A 17,718-nucleotide genomic window follows, 5' to 3' on the forward strand; every position below is an offset into this window, starting at 1 on the left:
CAGTAAATATTTAATGCTAAATTTGTACCTAGTACTCTTTGAGGCACAGGGCATAAACCAAACAGAAAGAAAGTGCTGCTTTCCTGGAGCTGAGGTTCTCCATAGCAGTAACACGATTTAAAAAAAAAAAAAGTAAAATGAGTAGTTTGTTAAATGGCAGTAAGTTATTTAAGTGGAAATATACAGGGAGTGCTGAGAGAGGGTGGTGACTTTAGAAAGAAGGTAAATATAGGCGTCTTGATTCAATAACCTTTGATTAATTTGGAACAAACATTGCTTTCAGGAGACTAGCAGGTGCAGAAGCCCCAAGGAAGCAGGCTGTGTGGACGAGATGAGGAGCTTTACATGAGCATGTTCAGTTTTCAGTGCCTAAAATGAACATTCCAATGAAGGGAATCCCAAAACAGTAATGCTGAATGATATAAATCAGATATACAAAGTTAAATATAAGTATTGCATGGTTTCTCTTATATGAGAATTTAAAGGGAGAAATAGAAGAAAGAAGATGGGAAACAGGATGGTGGACTTTATAGAGATAGGAAAGGGCTGGGCATGGGGAGGGATGGGAGGGAGGAGGAGGGAGAAAGTAAAAAGGATGAGGATGTGGTATGTATAAGTACCGATACCCTGTGATGAGTGTAATGTACTAGAAACATGCACTAATACCTTTTTATTAATTGGGTGCAAACCTGTTGTAGGACTCAGCCGTTCTGTTTCCATGTTTGCTTAAGGAAAGTGAAAGTATGTTTCACAAAGACATGCACATGATGCTTCTAAGATTGTTACTCCTAGTAGCCAAAATGAAAGCAAGCCAAATCCTCATCCAAAGGTGAGGTATAAGCACAATGTAGTAGTGAAATACTACTCATCAATGAAGAAGGGAAAGGTATTGATCGTCCAGGTCCATTCAACAAGTTGGATGAAACCAAGAAGCCAAACACAAAGGGGCCCACAGGACCCTGCTGGTGTCCCACACCTTTACTGTGACTGGTGGCCACGAGGCTGTGCATATAGTTGTTAAAATATATTGAACTGGACTCTTAAATGCGTTTATTCTAGGTACGTTGTGCTTCAGTGAAACTGGAAATACACAGTGAAGAAAAAGCAGTAACTCGCTGTCACATCCACTATTGTTTTTTGCTTTAGGGTCACTGTTCAGAACATTTTAAATCTGGGTGACCAGTCATCATGTCACCTTGTTTTTGTTTTGACAGAGTGAAAGGACAGGCGCTCTATTTTCTCTTTGCCCCTTGGTTGGTTGGGTTCAGTGAGGAAAGTTCAATTCAGTACTCCTGTACTGGGACCAGACAGCAGGGAGAATGAGGGACCCCAGCAGTCTAGTCTCCCTAGTCCCTTCCTCCTGGAACCTCACATGTATTTCAGCAGCAATCATACTTGTAAGAAATGCCTTAAAATGCCAAGTTCTGAGGAAACAAAGGAAGTTTTGTTCCTCAGCTTTCTGCAATGCTAATTATGTAAATCCTGCACAAGACACACACTAGAACTGGGACTCTTGGAGTGTTTTGGGAGTGATGAGCTCAATGTGGTAACAAACAGCCCTTGAGACTTCTGACCTAGGGGCCTCATTAATCCTCTCGCATGCTCACAGCCAGTTGGGTATTGGTTAAGCAAGCCGCTTTCCCAGCACACGCTCCATAAGAATATATACTAGAACAAACCTGGGCAAACAAACCCGTTTGTGACAGCTGGTGAGCAACTTACAGGGCTTTTGACCCTGCTGGTTTCCCTTGCTCTGAGACACTTCTTGGCCGCCCCGTGTTCTCACCGGCTGTCGGGACTTCAGTTCTTTCTGTTACGGGAAACCCTCTCTACATTCGCATGAACCCAAAGTCAGTCTTTTCTTTTGTTGAATGATTATATTTTATAACAGTTCTTAAGTTAAACTGTTTTGGACTTACAAAGTCATTTAAGATTTTGTAACCTTTTTATTAATACAGTTTGAGCTTTTTGAACAACTGTTTCTCCCACGTACAAAGACGAAAGAATGAGACTAATTTGGGGGTCATGTGACTGCAGAGAAAGGTTCTGAATTTTTTTATATGTCGTTTACTAAGTCTTTAAAATTTTTAAAAATTGGCTTGTAGATATCAACGAATGCTTGGAGGACAATAGCGTGTGCCAGGGAGGAGACTGCATCAATGCTGATGGGTCCTATGATTGTGCCTGTCCAGACGGATTTCAGCTAAATGACAAGAAAGGATGTCAAGGTACTTCTGTCTCTCCTCGTCCTCAGTCACTGTTTACACTGTTCTTAAATTGTGCAGTTCTTCCTGGCTGCAACTTTACCACTTTGCTTTCTATATCAATAAACTATGCCCTTACTAAAGTATTACTAAAGTGTCCTTTTGGGGGTCTGCCTCAGGCACAGGGAGGCCTTGCTTTGCACAGTACTTTGTTAACCAAAACTCACTACAGGGTCCGGCTGTGTCTCTAAGCTGCCCAGACTGGGCTCAAGCTTGTGATCCTCTTGTTCCGGCTTTCCAGAGTGTTGGAATTACACGTGTGCACCTCCACACGTCTGGATTTTTCAAATTCTGGGTTTGCCACACAGTATATCTCCTGGCCATGTTCCGCTTACCAATATTCTTACAGAAGATGCATTTTACTCTCTAAGATGTGTTGTTAGAATAAAGTTGTGCTTTATATCTGTGTCACTGTTCATATCCAGATGTGTGTCACAGAGATATAAGAAACCTTTGTGTCAAAGTCTTAGAAGTAGTTCCTTTACTAATTCCAGTATTTACACTGGACTGTATGCTTCATGTGATACATTTATTTGCAACCGCAGTGCAATTAGTGAATTTAATTGTTTTAATATTTCCAGTGCTGATATAAAATACGCTTGGATGTGATGTGGGAGAGAAGGAGTAAGCATATATTTATGTGAGGAAGTTTTCATTTGGTAACTTTAAACAAAATGAGCTTTATTTATGCAAAAATGTTATGAGGTACAAACAAAAAACCTGAATACTGTTTTTTATCACAGACTTTTTGGCTTACAAGTGATATTTTCCTTTCTAATTCATTTTTGTCAAATATGGGCAACGCTAAGTCAGTATAAATTGACCAAGGTGTCATAGCACAAATTTTATAATTTAGCTATTAGAGTTATAACACCCAGAATTTGGTCATCTGATTTATTCATTGCACTGTTTCTCTCCATATATTAAAATTATTTGTGTGACTTGGTATCAACTCTCAAATGTGTGACAGCACCAGATAACTAGGGTTTTACTGACTGTCAGTCATTCTAAACTGATTGCATTCTCTGTCATATTTATTCCTGCTTTCAGAATAAATTAATGTCTGTCTGAAAAATGTAGGTCCAAGTAAATGGCAGGCATTTCTGGAACAGGTCTTAGCCCCGTTTAAAGAATGATGTGTACGAATCTTTCTCATCACTCATTTTCTTATATCACAGGAGGTTTTTGTATCACTTACATGCTTAGCTTGCATTGAATGATCACTTTTTTTTTTTTGTACTGGGTATGGAACTCAGGACCTTGTGCTTGCAAGGCAGATGCAATGCCACTGAGTTAAATCCCTAGCCCTGAATGATCACTTTTTAATCTGCCCCTGGAGGCAGCTTTGATCTTTCATTCTGCCAGAACTGAGCGTCCTGCTGTTCTTTAATCTGGCGATCATGCTGGCATTCGATAGAGAGGCACCGATTCCCAACTCTGTTCTGTTGCTGAGTTGATAACTGGTGCTAATAACCGTGGGATATATTTGGTAACTGTATGATGACCCTAAACTTTAAACCTTACCTAGTATTTTGAAGATCCATATTCAACCAGGCATTTTCAGTTGGAAGCGTGTTTTAAGGTTCTCTTCACCCTGCAAAACTAATGATGATGTGCACACAGCGTGGAAATGCCATGGTAATAGTCTCTTAGGAATGTGGCAGGATACATTTGAGATTCAGAACGCATTTCTTTTTCACATTTTGAATTATACGTGCCAAACTGTGAATTTCTGTGGAATCTTGGACCCATGAAAGAGACCCAACTTAAATATAGCCTCGCTTTCACCTCAGAGTTACTAGCAGCATAGTTTAGAAATGCCTCAATAAGTACAATCCAAGTTGAATACATATGTTCCTCTAGTTCCAGGTATTCATTTTGTTCTTTTTAGCAGTTTTCTGGAAAAAAAAGTCTGGGAATTTGTCTTCAGTTCCTGTCCTCAAACTTTTCAGACTATTATTTATTAATACGTAACTTCTTTTGAAGCATTAATTTTGTGCACAGTTGTGTAAGTTGCAAAGCAGGTAGCTTTGAGAAGGCCACATTGAGGCCTTATTCAATAAAATAAGAAGGAAGTCTTGGGAAGAAACCAGGGGTGGATGCCTATGGACACGAGTCAGATCATCAGGCCACTGAACTTCGTGGCCAACTTCTTGACCAGATAGGGATAATTCTGGGCAGCAGATTGGAAGGCAAGTGTGGAACTGAAGGTTAAGAGGCTATCAAAATTCGGATGTGTCATCTAGTGTATTATCAACAGATAAAGAATAAAAACACAGAAATGTCCAATTTATAAGATAAGTGAAGAATTTCATAGAGTGAAATCATCTTGAGAAATAGATCAGTAGAATAAGATCCATTGCTCTTCCTTGAAATATCTGAAATGTACTGATGGTAACAAAAATAAGAGAATTGTTAAGAAATATGACAAATTCCTGCTCGATTTCTTATTTTGGTTCAGCATTTAATAGCCCAGAAGTAGACTGAATTATATGGCAGACAAAAGGATGAAAGTTTGGGATTACTAAAGGATGTGGAATCAGTAATTCCAAGAATTTCTGTTGCACAATGAAATCAGCAGGACAAGAAGGAGAGCTTGCACAGAAAGGGTTGGCTTTACTGAGGAAGAGAACCTCGGGTCTGTGGTTCAGTCAGTGCTAGAAGTCACTAAGAAGAACTCACAGTCTGTACATTTTCCAGATTCTTACTCAACTTTGCAGTTATTCATGTACCTCCTCTATTCTATTATGAACTTCATAATGGTAAAGGCCCCATCCTATTTATAGAGAGCATCAAAAAACATTTTAATTGACGTTAAGGATAAACTCCTGAGAGGATATAGTAACGACTTCTTTGGTAAGAGATTAAAGAGGACCTGAGAGACTTTAGGAAGACAGGACAGTGATCTTAGTGGAGCTACTGCTTTGATGGTGGTGAAGGCATGTGATTATTTACTTTTATCATTCCTTTTGACAAAGGGAACCTTAATCACTGTTAGGCTAGTAGAAAAATAAGCGTAACTGACAAATTTTGTGGGAAATGGATATTCATAAGGCACTACCAATGTACAGTACCAAGGGTCAGGAACTCTGTGGTGAAGCACGCAGCCCTCGCTCTCAGGCAGTAAACTGAATAGTGTGGAGCTCGGTAAGAAAGCGAGCAGTTAAAACACAGTGTGACCAGGCAGGACCCTCTAGGTTCCGTGTGGTCATCGTGTGCCCACACAGCTGGAACTGGTGGGAAAGAACATTTTTCTCACAGCAGACACTGCGCATGTTGTCAGGGTTTAGCAGGGTCTTGTCTCCCTGGCTGTGGGAAGCATATTTCACAAGGACAAGGAGAACATAAGATGCTCACTACAGTTTACCTACTGTGTTATCTGTGTGTTCGTGAGTCTTCATGAGAATAGCTAACGCTTTGTGACCTTTAGTTGTGCGTTAAGCACCACTCTAAACATTTGACCTCATTTATTAATTTCACCATCACAAAGCCATGCAAATAAGAACTTCTCCGGTTTGAAAGACCTTCTTGTTCTTGTGTTTTATTCCTGTTACCCGTTTCCAATGACACGTACATGGGAGTTGACATAATTATGTATGTAGAGACATGTACGAGCCAAGTACTACACATAAGACGTGTCTGGTTTTGCCCATAAGCAGCCCACGTTGCAGGCTATAGAGAATTGTAAATGGGACAGTGGGGAGGACGGAGGTGAGCGCAGCATCCTGTTGGAGGAGGCGCATTTCTCAGAGCTGTCTGTGAGTGTTCGTTCCTCAAGGCGCTGAACTGTATGTCCAAGACAGGGATAGTTTGAGGTGAAGCTTAAACTGGACACTTTGTTGGTTGAGCTGTTTGGACATTGGCGTTTTCGTATGGGTTACCCAAATGGTTTCTCCTGATGGTTCCCCTCATCCTGTGGTCTCTTAATGGACGAATGATACGACTGGGCCACAAAACACATGCCTAGTCGCTCTGTACTAGATTTTCTCATGCCTGCTATTGTATGAAAACATGTCTGAAGCTCTGTTTCAAATTGCAGATATTAATGAGTGTGAGCAGCCAGGGCTCTGTGGTCCTCACGGGGAGTGTCTCAACACGGACGGTTCTTTCCACTGTGTCTGCGAGCAAGGTTTCTCCATCTCCGCAGAGAGCCGCACATGTGAAGGTAAGATAATCACAGGAAATCAAAGCTTTATTGTGTGATAGAGCAGAGAGGAGGTTGCTTCCTATTCAAACAGACAAAGACTCTTAAGATGCTAAGAGGTATCATAATTCACAACTTCAAAGATTGTATGTATCCTGGTGACGCTTGCCGGAAAGCATAGCTCAGGGGTTGTTTGGATTTACAAGTGGGATAACCCAGGTCACCATGATGAAAATAATCACAGGTGGTTCCATTACTGGTACCAATCATTAATGAGCCAAAATAAGGATGGGCTGATGATTGATTGTAGGTGCACCTTAGAAACTTAAACCATGGCACCTTCCATGAGCGACTGGAGAGCCTGCCTGTCTGGGTTGTACTTCATCATTTTGATCTTTCTGTCTATAAAAAATGAAGTCTTGCTTGATTTCTCTGTACCAGTGTGAACAGAGATTTCCTAGACATAACTCCTCTGATAAACCTCTACACTAGGGTATTTTCTTACTCATCAGTTTTTATGAGCAAGTTGTAAAATGTTAAGGTAACATGTTTACAGAGATACAGTGCTGGTTATTTTCACAAGATTTCTGTTCTTGATGACTTGGTGTAGTTTGATGAATTGAGGAATAATTCACGTGAACCTTACATAAAGCAAACTGAGAAGATTCCCACAGTCATAATTTCAGTCCATCTTGAGTGAGTAGGTTACTGAAACATGTTGTATTTTAAATACGTGCACTGCAAGCATTCTGTTCCAGGCCTAAGACAGTACCCAGATTCTTCTAAAAAATACTGCAAGAGGAAGTATCTGCTCTCCCTGCTAGGGTCATGATGGAACCTCGCCGATGACTGGTGACCGGGTTCAGCTGAAACCAATTATGATATTGGGAGGAATAAACCGGTCTTATGAAAAGCAGGAGATTGCTGAAATTGCTCTCCTGCTCAGCAGACAAAACATGGAGGGCAGATTTGGCTTCAGACGGGAGCGCGATAGTGCAGGGTGGAGTCTGAGCAGACAGATTGAGGGGTTGGGAAGGAATCAGCAGTTGGGAAATGATGGAAGGCATTGTAATAACGTGGGCGATGAGGGATTTACTAGGAATCCATGCTTCCCCGGTTTTCATTTTCTGCTAAGTTTATATTTAGAGCTTGGAGACTGGAGCTTTTAGAAAAGACACTGCCTGAGCACACGTTCTCCTAGAGAGCAGTTTCCCCGGCTGAGACAGTCGGTGCTAGCCCATCGCATCCCCAACAGATCTCATTTGCGGACTCCCCACTTTCCAGAAAGGTGCGTGTTTGCTGCTCCACTGATAGGTAGTGAAGACTTCTTCACTAAGAAATGGCCCCGGTTAAAACTGCTGATGCTTATGACAAGCAAAACTGTACTGAGAAAAAACATGTCCTCTGAGGGCTCACTGATGAAATCTGTGGTTCCAGAACAATACACCAAATACCAGTATATCATACCACAATTATCTTGCCTTTTGTATTTACGATTTTTGTTACTTCTGCACCTTTTGAAACATGATTTATGTGACTCGAGGTTACCTAACCACTCTAATTTAGTTGCAGCTCTGTTTTTTATTGGTCATTTACTCGGCAAAGACCTGAATTTCAAAGTATATGTTTAGAAACCTTCTCATCCTTTGCAAATTACCATCCCTAGTGAGGATAGTATCTCTTTGGCACTTGTTTCATACGTTCAGATTCCCAAAACTGAACCTATTTAGAAGTAGTAGAACAGGTAATTTAGCATATTACATAGATATAGGATAGACTATCAAGAAATCTGTTAGCCATATTATTCTCTCTCTTAAGTTCTGCAAGCACTTCATGGAGGGGGTGATTAATTCATTATGCTAATCAGGTCCAACTTTTCTTTCGTCAGACTTAGTCCGAAATTTATGGCAGTGGTACTGTGTCCGGATGCCAGCCCTGGCTGTGGTGTCGGACAAAACCCACCTGTGATCAGGATCTAGGTGGAAGCTAAAAACCGACAAGGTGCTGGGCACTGTCTCTTGCCCACCCACCAGTAATCTTCCGAACTTGTGAAAGCAGCTGAAGCCAGGTTGGCGACGGGTTCCAGGCAGGGTTGAACCCAACATAACTTACAAAAGGGGAGTCCTTCCCTGATTCCATGTGGCTTGGGCGGGTCTCAGTCTCTGGTTATAGTTATTAAACCACAGTACAAGGTACAGTTTGTAAAGGAGAGATCTGAAGTGACGCCGGGGATTCCCTCCCCTGTTTCTGGTACCTGGGGTGGGGTTGGGGAGAAACACCCTGGTTCTCCCACACGAGATAAAGCATAGCGTTAAGCTGGCCGTGGTGGTGCACTCTCGTTATCCCAGAAACTTGAGGCTGAGGCAGGAGGGCCACAAATTTAAGACCAGCCTTGGCAGTTTAGCGAGAGACCCTGTCTCAAAACAGAAGCAGGCTGACGTTATAGCTTAGGGCTTCCTGGATGCCATCCCCAGTACTAAAAGAGGAGGGTGGTATCAGCGTTCCAGTAGCGTGGGAAGAAGTAGATAGGTGAACAAGTCTTTATCACTTAGTCATTTACTGAAATGTTTACCGAGTGTCTGTGTGGTGCCAGGCATTGTACCCTGGGTGAAACACACACAGTTCTGGTCCACCTGGAGCCAGTCTTCCAGGGGAGAGTCAGGGATACGTAGGTAAATAGAGTACGTAGGCCACATTATTATGTTTGTTTACATAATGTGGCATAGTTGTGTTTTATCACGTACCACGTACTGTAATATAATGCCCATTTTATTTCCACAAATCTCAGAGTCAGGTGCTAGAAAACCACAGGGGAACAGCATTTTCTTTGACTGACTTTCTGCTCTGTACCTGCCTGTGTCTCTCAGTCGAAGCTTGTCTCTGCCCCCACCTTCTCATCCAGAGATTCTGTCTCCTGTGTACAAATTAAGGGAACGTTTGGCTTCTTTCACTCAGCTCACTGCCTATTTTATTTACTCATTTGGACTTATCCATTGGTTTAAAAATTCACAATCCCTCTGCTCTGCTATTGTCTCCCAGTTTTTTATTGCGGAATCTGATTCACATGAAAGATGCTGATCGCCATGTCCACCAGCTGCCTCAGAGTCTGGTGTGTTCAGCAGCAGCAGAACGTGTGTGAGTGGAAAGGAGCAGGGGAACTGGTGCCCAGTGTCCCGGGCTCACCACGCGTCTCTGACCCCATGTGGAGATGCCTCTGACTCTGCATCTCATGCCTCCTTCCAAGCTGCATAAAGCCAGGAGCAACTGTGCTCTCCCTGTCCTGTGTCCAGGCCGTGTGTGAGCTTGTGTGATCACAGTGGAGTTAGGGACATCATGTCTCTCGGCTCACAGAGCCCTCCAGACTGCTCACGTGGTAGAGTGGCCACGTTGGTCTCTTAGAGTCCCCCAGAGGGGTCCAGCAGTTTAGGGAGCCAAAGCACCTTTCCCTCTATGGTTGGCCTTACTGTACCTGGTCAGTCATGGCCCTTTGAGCGTCCTAAACCATTTGTAAAACTCACCCCCTAACGTCCTGTGCTTCAGAAAGTGTTCTCACCCGAAGGGTCTGCTGTGTCTGGCCGCTGTGCTAAGTAATCGGGCTCTGTCAGTGACTAAGAACAGAGCAGATAGGCCTTTTGTTGGAGACATGAGGCTAATAAGTAAATGATGTAAGGCTTTAAAAATTAATAAACTATGTAAAAAGGAACAGATAGAGTGAGGTAAGGAAGATGATGTGGGCCAGAGCAAGAAGGGAAGCTGGGGTGATGCTAACTGGGTTGATCAGAATTGGCTGTTCTGCCTCTGTGAGCAGGTCTCTGAAAGAATAACAAATTTTTTCTTAGTAAGGAATAAAGCCATGTCAGCTGCCTGTCATTTTCAAACTGGTCCTCCCTGGCTCAGTGGTAAAGGCCCCTCAGTAAGTGGGGAAGGGGGAGTGAGGTGGCAGCTCGAGGGCCTGGCCTGCACTGCCACCTCAGATCCTGGCTTCACGCCGGAAATTTTAAAATCTGTAGGCTTTGGTTGAATGTTTGCTAATAAGCGAACTACAGGGGTGTGGGACATGGATGGTGAGAGAATCTAGTTGGGAGCAGGGGGCACGTGGGAACTTTAACTTTGTTGGAAATTTAATCCACTCTTACAGATAACATCTTTTTAAAAATTAGACACATTTCTGGCATTTCCTATTGTTGATTGGAAAGGAAAAATCAAAGCCTTTCACTCTGATTCTACATTTCACTCCTGTATTTTCCTCCCCTGGATGATGGTGATTTTATCTTTATTTCTCACTTTTCAAAATAATGACCTGAGCCAGGCATGGTGGCGCACACCTGTAATCCCAGCACTTGGGAGGCTGAGGCAGGAGGATCGCTCTGAGTTTGAGACCAACCTGGGCTACATGGTGAGTTCCAGTTCAGTCTCAACTACCTAGTGAGAGCCTGTCTCAAAAAACCAAAAAACAAAACAAAATAATGCCCTGAACAGAGGATGTGATGAGCAGTTTCTACTACTTGTTCTCAAAACCATTCTAAAATTGAGACATTGAGCACTGCAAGATCGAGAGGGGACTTCTTGTTAATACCTACCCTGAATTCTGAGTCCCATGGTACTTTACCCTGAGTCCTGCTGGATTCTGCTGTTAAAGAGCCATAGAAATTCTAACCCTGCAGCCTTTTCAGGTATCTGCTCTGAAGCACTCTTTGCAAATGCATTCACCCCAAAGGGAAAACCTATCAGGGCACCTTTACCTAGCTGCCTAGGAGAAAGACGGCCACCTTCTAACTGCTTACTAAGGCACCTAATACCAGTCCAACTAAAAGAAGGTGACTTCAAACTTAGCAGCCAATTTTGTCTCAAACACAGTGGGGGCAAGTTTGCCAAGTGAAAGAAATAACTAATTGGGCCTCACGTGCGGTTTATATTCAGAGCTTTAGGTAACATTTTCTGCAAACAGTGTAGAAAGAAAGCATAAAACCATCATTGATGATACTCAAAGCAGTTGGTGGTTTTGTGGCATGGACGCAGAACTTTATAACCTTCACCAAAGGAAAAATATTTTTGCAAGTGATTTAGCCAAGTAGGACACCGAAGAACCCTGACACAATAATATATTACATCTGGCTGCTTGGCCTAAACAGTTTTTCACATTTTTAGTGCTTTTAGGTTTTGAAATGAAATAATCTATTAAGAGAATACCGCTTGAGTATGTTTTACCTTTACTAAAACAAAAAGGAAACTCACTTTAACAACAGAACCCACTGTCTCCAACATGTTAAAAAAAGGAAAAATGGAAGAGACAACATTCCAGGTAAAGGAAGTGGCTTCTGCACTAGGGACTACTGTTCACACTCACTCTTCCTGCGACTGTACTTCTGCAGGAGTGAGGGAAATGGATGTTTAAATCATTAGGGAAATAGCCGAGGAAAGTTTGCTGGAATAGGTTGCTTTTGGACTGGAATGCAGCTTTTCCATGCATCGCTTTCGTATGTCAACATTTGTATAAAGAAATTCATAATAGAAGAAAAAATTCAGTAACTCTTCCTAAGCCTTTTTATCACTGCTGACCTTTTTCAACCTCAGAGCTATGGAAAATCGTCCCATTGCCGAAGGAGAAGTAAACACTTTCCTTGCGGGCAGAAAATACACATAAGAGACTGCCCGCATGTGGACGCCATGAATAGGCAAGGTGGCCCTGCACACCGCGAGCTGGTGCTTTGCACCACGGGCACAGGCTTTCTGCATCTCTTTGGGTAAATCTTTGGGTGTCGTTTCTTACGCGGTCACAGCTTGTGAGCATTGCTTTCATACTTGAGACGAAAATGGCAATGCTTCACGTGTCATTTCAGTTATTTATTAGACATCTAACTGATACCGTATTGTGTGATGGCCTTGGATTCCCAGTGTGAGTGACCTAGGGATTCTTCATATATCTGCTTTATTGAAACAATGCCAATAATCTTAAGAGCATTTGAGGAGTTTGTTACCTGTTTTATCATTTGATCTTTGCAACAAATCTATAGGCAGGTTAAGGATTGATAGGCTGTTGACTGCTATAAACAGCTTCAAATGAAGAGATCACTACACCAATAAGAAACGCGAGCCTCTCTCCCATCACCTCTTGTAGGTCTGTATTTGAACACTGCTTTCTCATTGAGCCCTCCTCTGACCACCTTTTCTCAGATTCACTCGTCCATGGGTGAATGAATCCATTAACTTTCTGTTCGGTTTTATTTAAAATTATCACTCTGTTCTTTACTTTTAGCGTTGTTGGTTCACTGTTAGGCTCCGCTGCTAGACTTTAAAGCAGATGAGACAGGGATCATTTTGTGCATTGTTTGTAGCTCTGTGTGTCATTGGGAATAGTCAGGGTCCAATGAATGTTGGTGAGTAAATGAAAGTGGGGAGAGTTCATCCTGAACTGTTTGTACATCTGCAGTAAGATTATTCCCAGCTGAGAATGTGGTGCACTTACTCAACTTTCCTTGATTTTGGTTTGGTTTGGTCTCCTTGTGGTACCTTGGGGATTGAACCTATAGCCTCACCCAGTTTAGGCAAATGCTGTACCACTGAGCTACAGCCCCAAACTACACTTTTGTTGTTGTTGTTGTTGTTTGTTTGCTTTTTTGAGACAGGGTCTCACTATGTAGTTGAGACTGACCTGGAACTTACTATGTAGCCCAGGCTGGTCTCGAACTCACAGCGATCCTCCTGCCTCAGCCTCCCAAGTGCTGGGATTACAGGCGTGCGCCAGTACGCCCAGCCCAAACTACACTTTTAAAAATCTTTTATTTTAAGACAGGATATCACTAAATTACTCAGGCTGGCCTTGGACTCACAATGTTCCTGCTTCCCTGGTAGTAGCTGGGATTACAGCTATGTAGCAGCACAACCATTTTCCTTAATTCTGTAAAGCACGCCATGAATAACTGCTGGGCACAGCAGTGGTTAGAGAGTGGAAGTTTGAAGTTTGAGGACATGAACTTGAGCTTAGTCTAGCATTTGTAAAGGAAGATGTGTAGTGCCATGCTTCCAAGTCTAGGTCTAGATAGTTGACGAATGAGCATATTGTATGTATTTTTGAACCTTAAATGTATTTAAAATCATATAGAATATAGTACAGCAATTCATTTATATATAACTTGCATTCTTTAAACTTTATTTTATTAGTACATGTTTGCAGTGCACAAAGTTTACATTCAGTTTACATAATAGGCACAGGCACATAAAGTATATTTATTCTGTTTTGTTCCCCTTCCCCTCACCTCCCTGGATCCATTTTCATTATTGTTATTTTTTAGTTCATGTTTGCAGTATATGTTTACATTCATTATGAATATTTGTTACATGCACAAGACACATCTTAAATTGCTTTATATCATCCCTCCTTAGTCTCTTGGGCCACTTTCCATTTGCAAAAACTCTTTCTTCTTGTTTCTTTTTATCTTTTATTTTGCTCTTTATTTTGGATCACTCAAATGAGAGAGAGCATAAAGTACTTAAGTTTGTGTGTCTAATTGATTTCGCTTGTTTTCCAGATGTATCGTTTTCCCTTTATAGGAAAATGCCTTGAGTTTGTTTTTGTGTAGCCAGGCAGCCCTCCGTCGTGTGTAGATACCATGCTCTCTGCTTCCATTCACCTGCTGATGGGCGCGTAGGCTGCTGCAGGATGTAACTATCACGAACTGCGCTGCTGTAAGCGCTGGTGTTCGTGTTTCCCCGTGATGTGATGTCATTAGCTCTTTTGAGAAGATACTAGCAGGGGAACAGCTGGGTCAAATGAAATGTCCGCGTTCAGGTTTTCGAGGAGTCCCCACACTGAGCTCTGTTGTGGCTGTGCCGGTTCAGGCAGGCTTCTTTTCCCTGCAGCTTCACCAGTATGTGTTGTTATTGTTAGGTTTCTTGATGATGGCCATTCCTTCTGGTATTAGATGAAAACACTTGGTGTTGTTTTCATTTGCATTTCTCTAACGGCCAGAGATGTAGCGCTTGTTTTCATATATTTATTGGCCATTTGTACTTTGTCAGTGAAGTGTCTTTTCATTTTGGTTGCTCGTTTTTGATTGGGTCTTATATTTTGGGGAGTCCTATTCACCTTCGTTCTCAGTCTTTCTCTCTCTCTAATATAAATGTGTATATTTATATCCATTCATTCACTCATCCTAAGGAATAGCTAGCATTTTTTTTCTCATTCTACTTGCTTTATTCTTTACCCTTTATTTTGCCTGACTTTCACATGACTGACACCCCCCCCTTCGCCCACTCAGTATTTAAGTGTTAGCTTGTTTCTGTATCAGTTTTTAGTAAACTGCCAGCCAATGCTGGGACTTATTTGAGTTCAAGCCTTAGAGCTGTGAATTCTAGAGGTATGCTATTTTCTGTGGTTTCATAACTGATCTCTCTTGGCTTCCTATTCAAATACAGAAAGAGAAAAATTAGAATAGTGAAAAAAATGAGAATTATTTTGGCTGATTTTATGTTGCCTCTGGGGCCTACATGTCAAAAAGATGAATCTGGGGTTTGAGATCTTTGGCCTGTGTTTAGGCTTCTCTCTTGGTTCTCCTTGGCAGCACTGCCTAGCTTAAGAAAGAGTCTCTGAGAAGAGAAAATGCACAACCTATTGCTTTTTTTGTTTTGTTTTTTGAGACAGGATCTCACTCTATAGTTGAGACTGACCTGGAACTCACTATGTAGCCCAGGCTGGTCTCAAACTCACAGCGATCCTCCTGCCTCAGCTCCTGAGTACTGGGATTACAGGCGTGCGCCACCGCCCGGGCTCACAGCCTATTGTTTTAAAACTCTCTGAGAAGAGAAATGCGTACCCTATTGTTTTAAGCCCCAGGTACAAAAAATTTAAAGCTATGTGTGAATACAGACAATCTAAATGGTTATTAAAAATCTACTTGAACAAAATAATGGTGTACTTTAAAAACATATAATAGTATAAAAATATGTATTTCACATATATTTTGTGCGTAATTGCAATAGGAAAGATATACAATTGAGGATTAGGACCTTTAGTTTCTTGAGAACTTTTTTCTGAATGGCATGGAATTTATAATGGAACTAAAACATCACTTTTTTGTGATTGTCCACTGTATAATAATCAATGGTAAAGAAAAAAAACAACAAATTTTGCCTCTTTTTGGAAAAAGTTTTACAGAGGCTTTTTTTATCTTTTCTGTAGCAAGTTTGAATTGTTCCCATATACTTTTCTAGCTTTCACATAATACTCCATCAGCCCTAGGTGGAAACAGGAAGAAAATGTCTTTAAGTACAGCTCAGATGACCAACTGTATGTATTGATTTTTCTTTTGTGCAAAGACGATCAAGGAACGTTACTATGCTTTGTTAAAAATATGCACTTGTCTAATTCAGAATTAAACTTATTTTTTCTTTAAATGTTTGCAACTTCAACTGTCCAGGTGCTGTTGCAACTGCACACATCTGCACAGGTAGCTTCCCCACACAGCCCCCTCACCCACTCCTGTACCCTTGCTGCCTGGGTGGGAAGGTCCTTGCCCAGCACAGACTGCATCTTTCAAAGTCGCTTTGTGACACAAATGACCTTTCCAGAGGCAAAACCTGAACTTTGTGAGCACCCTTGGTGAGGAACACTGTTTGAGTCCCACCAGTTCCTCTGTTTCCCTGGTCATTCAGGGGTGAGCTTGTCAGTAGAGTACAGTTCAGAATGTAGCCCCTGACCTGGCCTTTGGGGTTTCTGCTCACACAGCTCATCTAACCTGTCCTCATTCACGAGTACGTTGATTCTTGACCTGAATTGGAGGTAGAATCTTCTTCTGTACCTTTATCCCTCTTCTCTATCTTAAATGCCTTTCAAAAATGAGAACTAGGGATACAATTTGAATACCTAAATTTTAGGAGTCTTTTGGGTGTTCAAAAAACCACAAGGTTAAAAGTAACTCATTACATTTATATCCTGCCCTTCTGTATAAGAGCATTAACCACTGGCTGTATTTGTCTGTAAATGTAAGTAAAACCCTGGAGAGTGGGGAAATGGACCAGACTAGGGGCTAAATCTCTCTCAGAAGGGGCCGGACAGGAGAGCTCCAGCACAGGGGGGCACTGATCCGGCTCCAGTGAAAAATGAAGCAGTTGTTTTAAAGTATCAGGAATGTGATTTGGGAATATGAAATTTAGAATTGCCTATGAAATATCCTTGTGGGTGTGCCAGGTGGCATTTAAATCCCCTTAGGTCCAGTGCCCAAAAGTTAAGGCTGGAGCTGTAAGCTGTAGATGGTAGTTTGAAATCAGCAGAATAGATGAGGACACCCTGAAAGATCACGGAGTGAGAAGAAAAGAGCCTAGAAATAAGCCTGAAGAAACTTCAGTGTTTTGGGGTTCAAGCAAGAGAGAAAGATTGTTGAGCAGTGGTCCCGAGATTGAGGAAACCTGGGAGCATAGAGGACTACAGAAACCAAGGGAAAAGATTTTCAAAAGAAGAGCTCTATCAACTAAAGTGATTACTACTGAGCATTCTGTTAAGATGACAATCCAGAAGAATCCTTGGAGGGGCCGGGGATTTAGCTCAGTGGCACCATGCCTGCCTTACAAGTGTAAGTTCCTAAGTTCGATCCCTCGTACCAAAAAGAAAGAAAGAAAACTATAATAGTACACAAGATCCCAATGGGATAATTAATAGTGTGAAATAGGAAGAAAAGGGCTAAAAGTGTAGGGAAAGTGGGAAGGGTAGGGGAAAGGGAATAAGGGAAAAGAAAAAATACGAGAAAATGAAAAAATGGAAATAAAGTGTTTGTAAATGGGGATGGGAGGAGGGGGTGAAGGGAGGGCAGGGACAAGGGGAGAAAATGAGAATCAACAGCTATCATGTGAAGGTACAAGATCCCAGTAATGAATGTAACTGTATTGTATACCTAGATTGTACCAATAAACTCAATTTAGAAAGAAAGAAAGAAAAAATATTTACTCTGTTTGCACAGAAGAATTCTTAGGATTTTACAAAATGGTGAATTCACCAACAGCCATTTCAGTGGAGCCTTATATATGGGAACATGCAAGAGGGATACAAACTGCAGGAAAGGACAGAGCATGTGCAGAAGTCAAGAACCTTTGCTACAAAAAGGGATGAGAAAATGGGTTTATAGTACAAGGAGGCTCTTTGTTATTTTTAAGCTGAGAAGCAGCAGGAACTGTTTGATCTTGATAGAACGACCCAACAGAAAGGGAATGAAGGGTTAATAGAAGATGCAGGGGAAGAGGGACCGGCTGGAATAACAGCTTGAAGACCCAAGCATGCACGGCTCAGAGCGTACATGCCAGGGGCCCTCGTGCTGTTTG

The 17,718-nt window shown here is 41.8% G+C and overlaps 1 protein-coding gene across 4 annotated transcripts in view; it reads left to right on the forward strand.

The window, feature by feature from the left end:
* The window catches only part of Ltbp1 (latent transforming growth factor beta binding protein 1), a 219,578-nt gene that overhangs the window by 150,706 nt on the left and 51,154 nt on the right, over positions 1-17,718 (forward strand). For all 4 annotated transcript variants that reach the window (XM_010645197.3, XM_019204342.2, XM_010645206.3 and 1 more), the window contains exons 19-20: positions 2,106-2,228; positions 6,304-6,429. In XM_010645197.3, the coding sequence (XP_010643499.1) occupies positions 2,106-2,228; positions 6,304-6,429 (249 nt within the window). The remainder of the gene's footprint in view (positions 1-2,105; positions 2,229-6,303; positions 6,430-17,718) is intronic.

This window comes from Fukomys damarensis, unplaced genomic scaffold (genome assembly GCF_012274545.1).
Source record: "Fukomys damarensis isolate Sample0158 unplaced genomic scaffold, DMR_v1.0_HiC HiC_scaffold_2, whole genome shotgun sequence".
Taxonomy (NCBI): domain Eukaryota; kingdom Metazoa; phylum Chordata; class Mammalia; order Rodentia; family Bathyergidae; genus Fukomys; species Fukomys damarensis.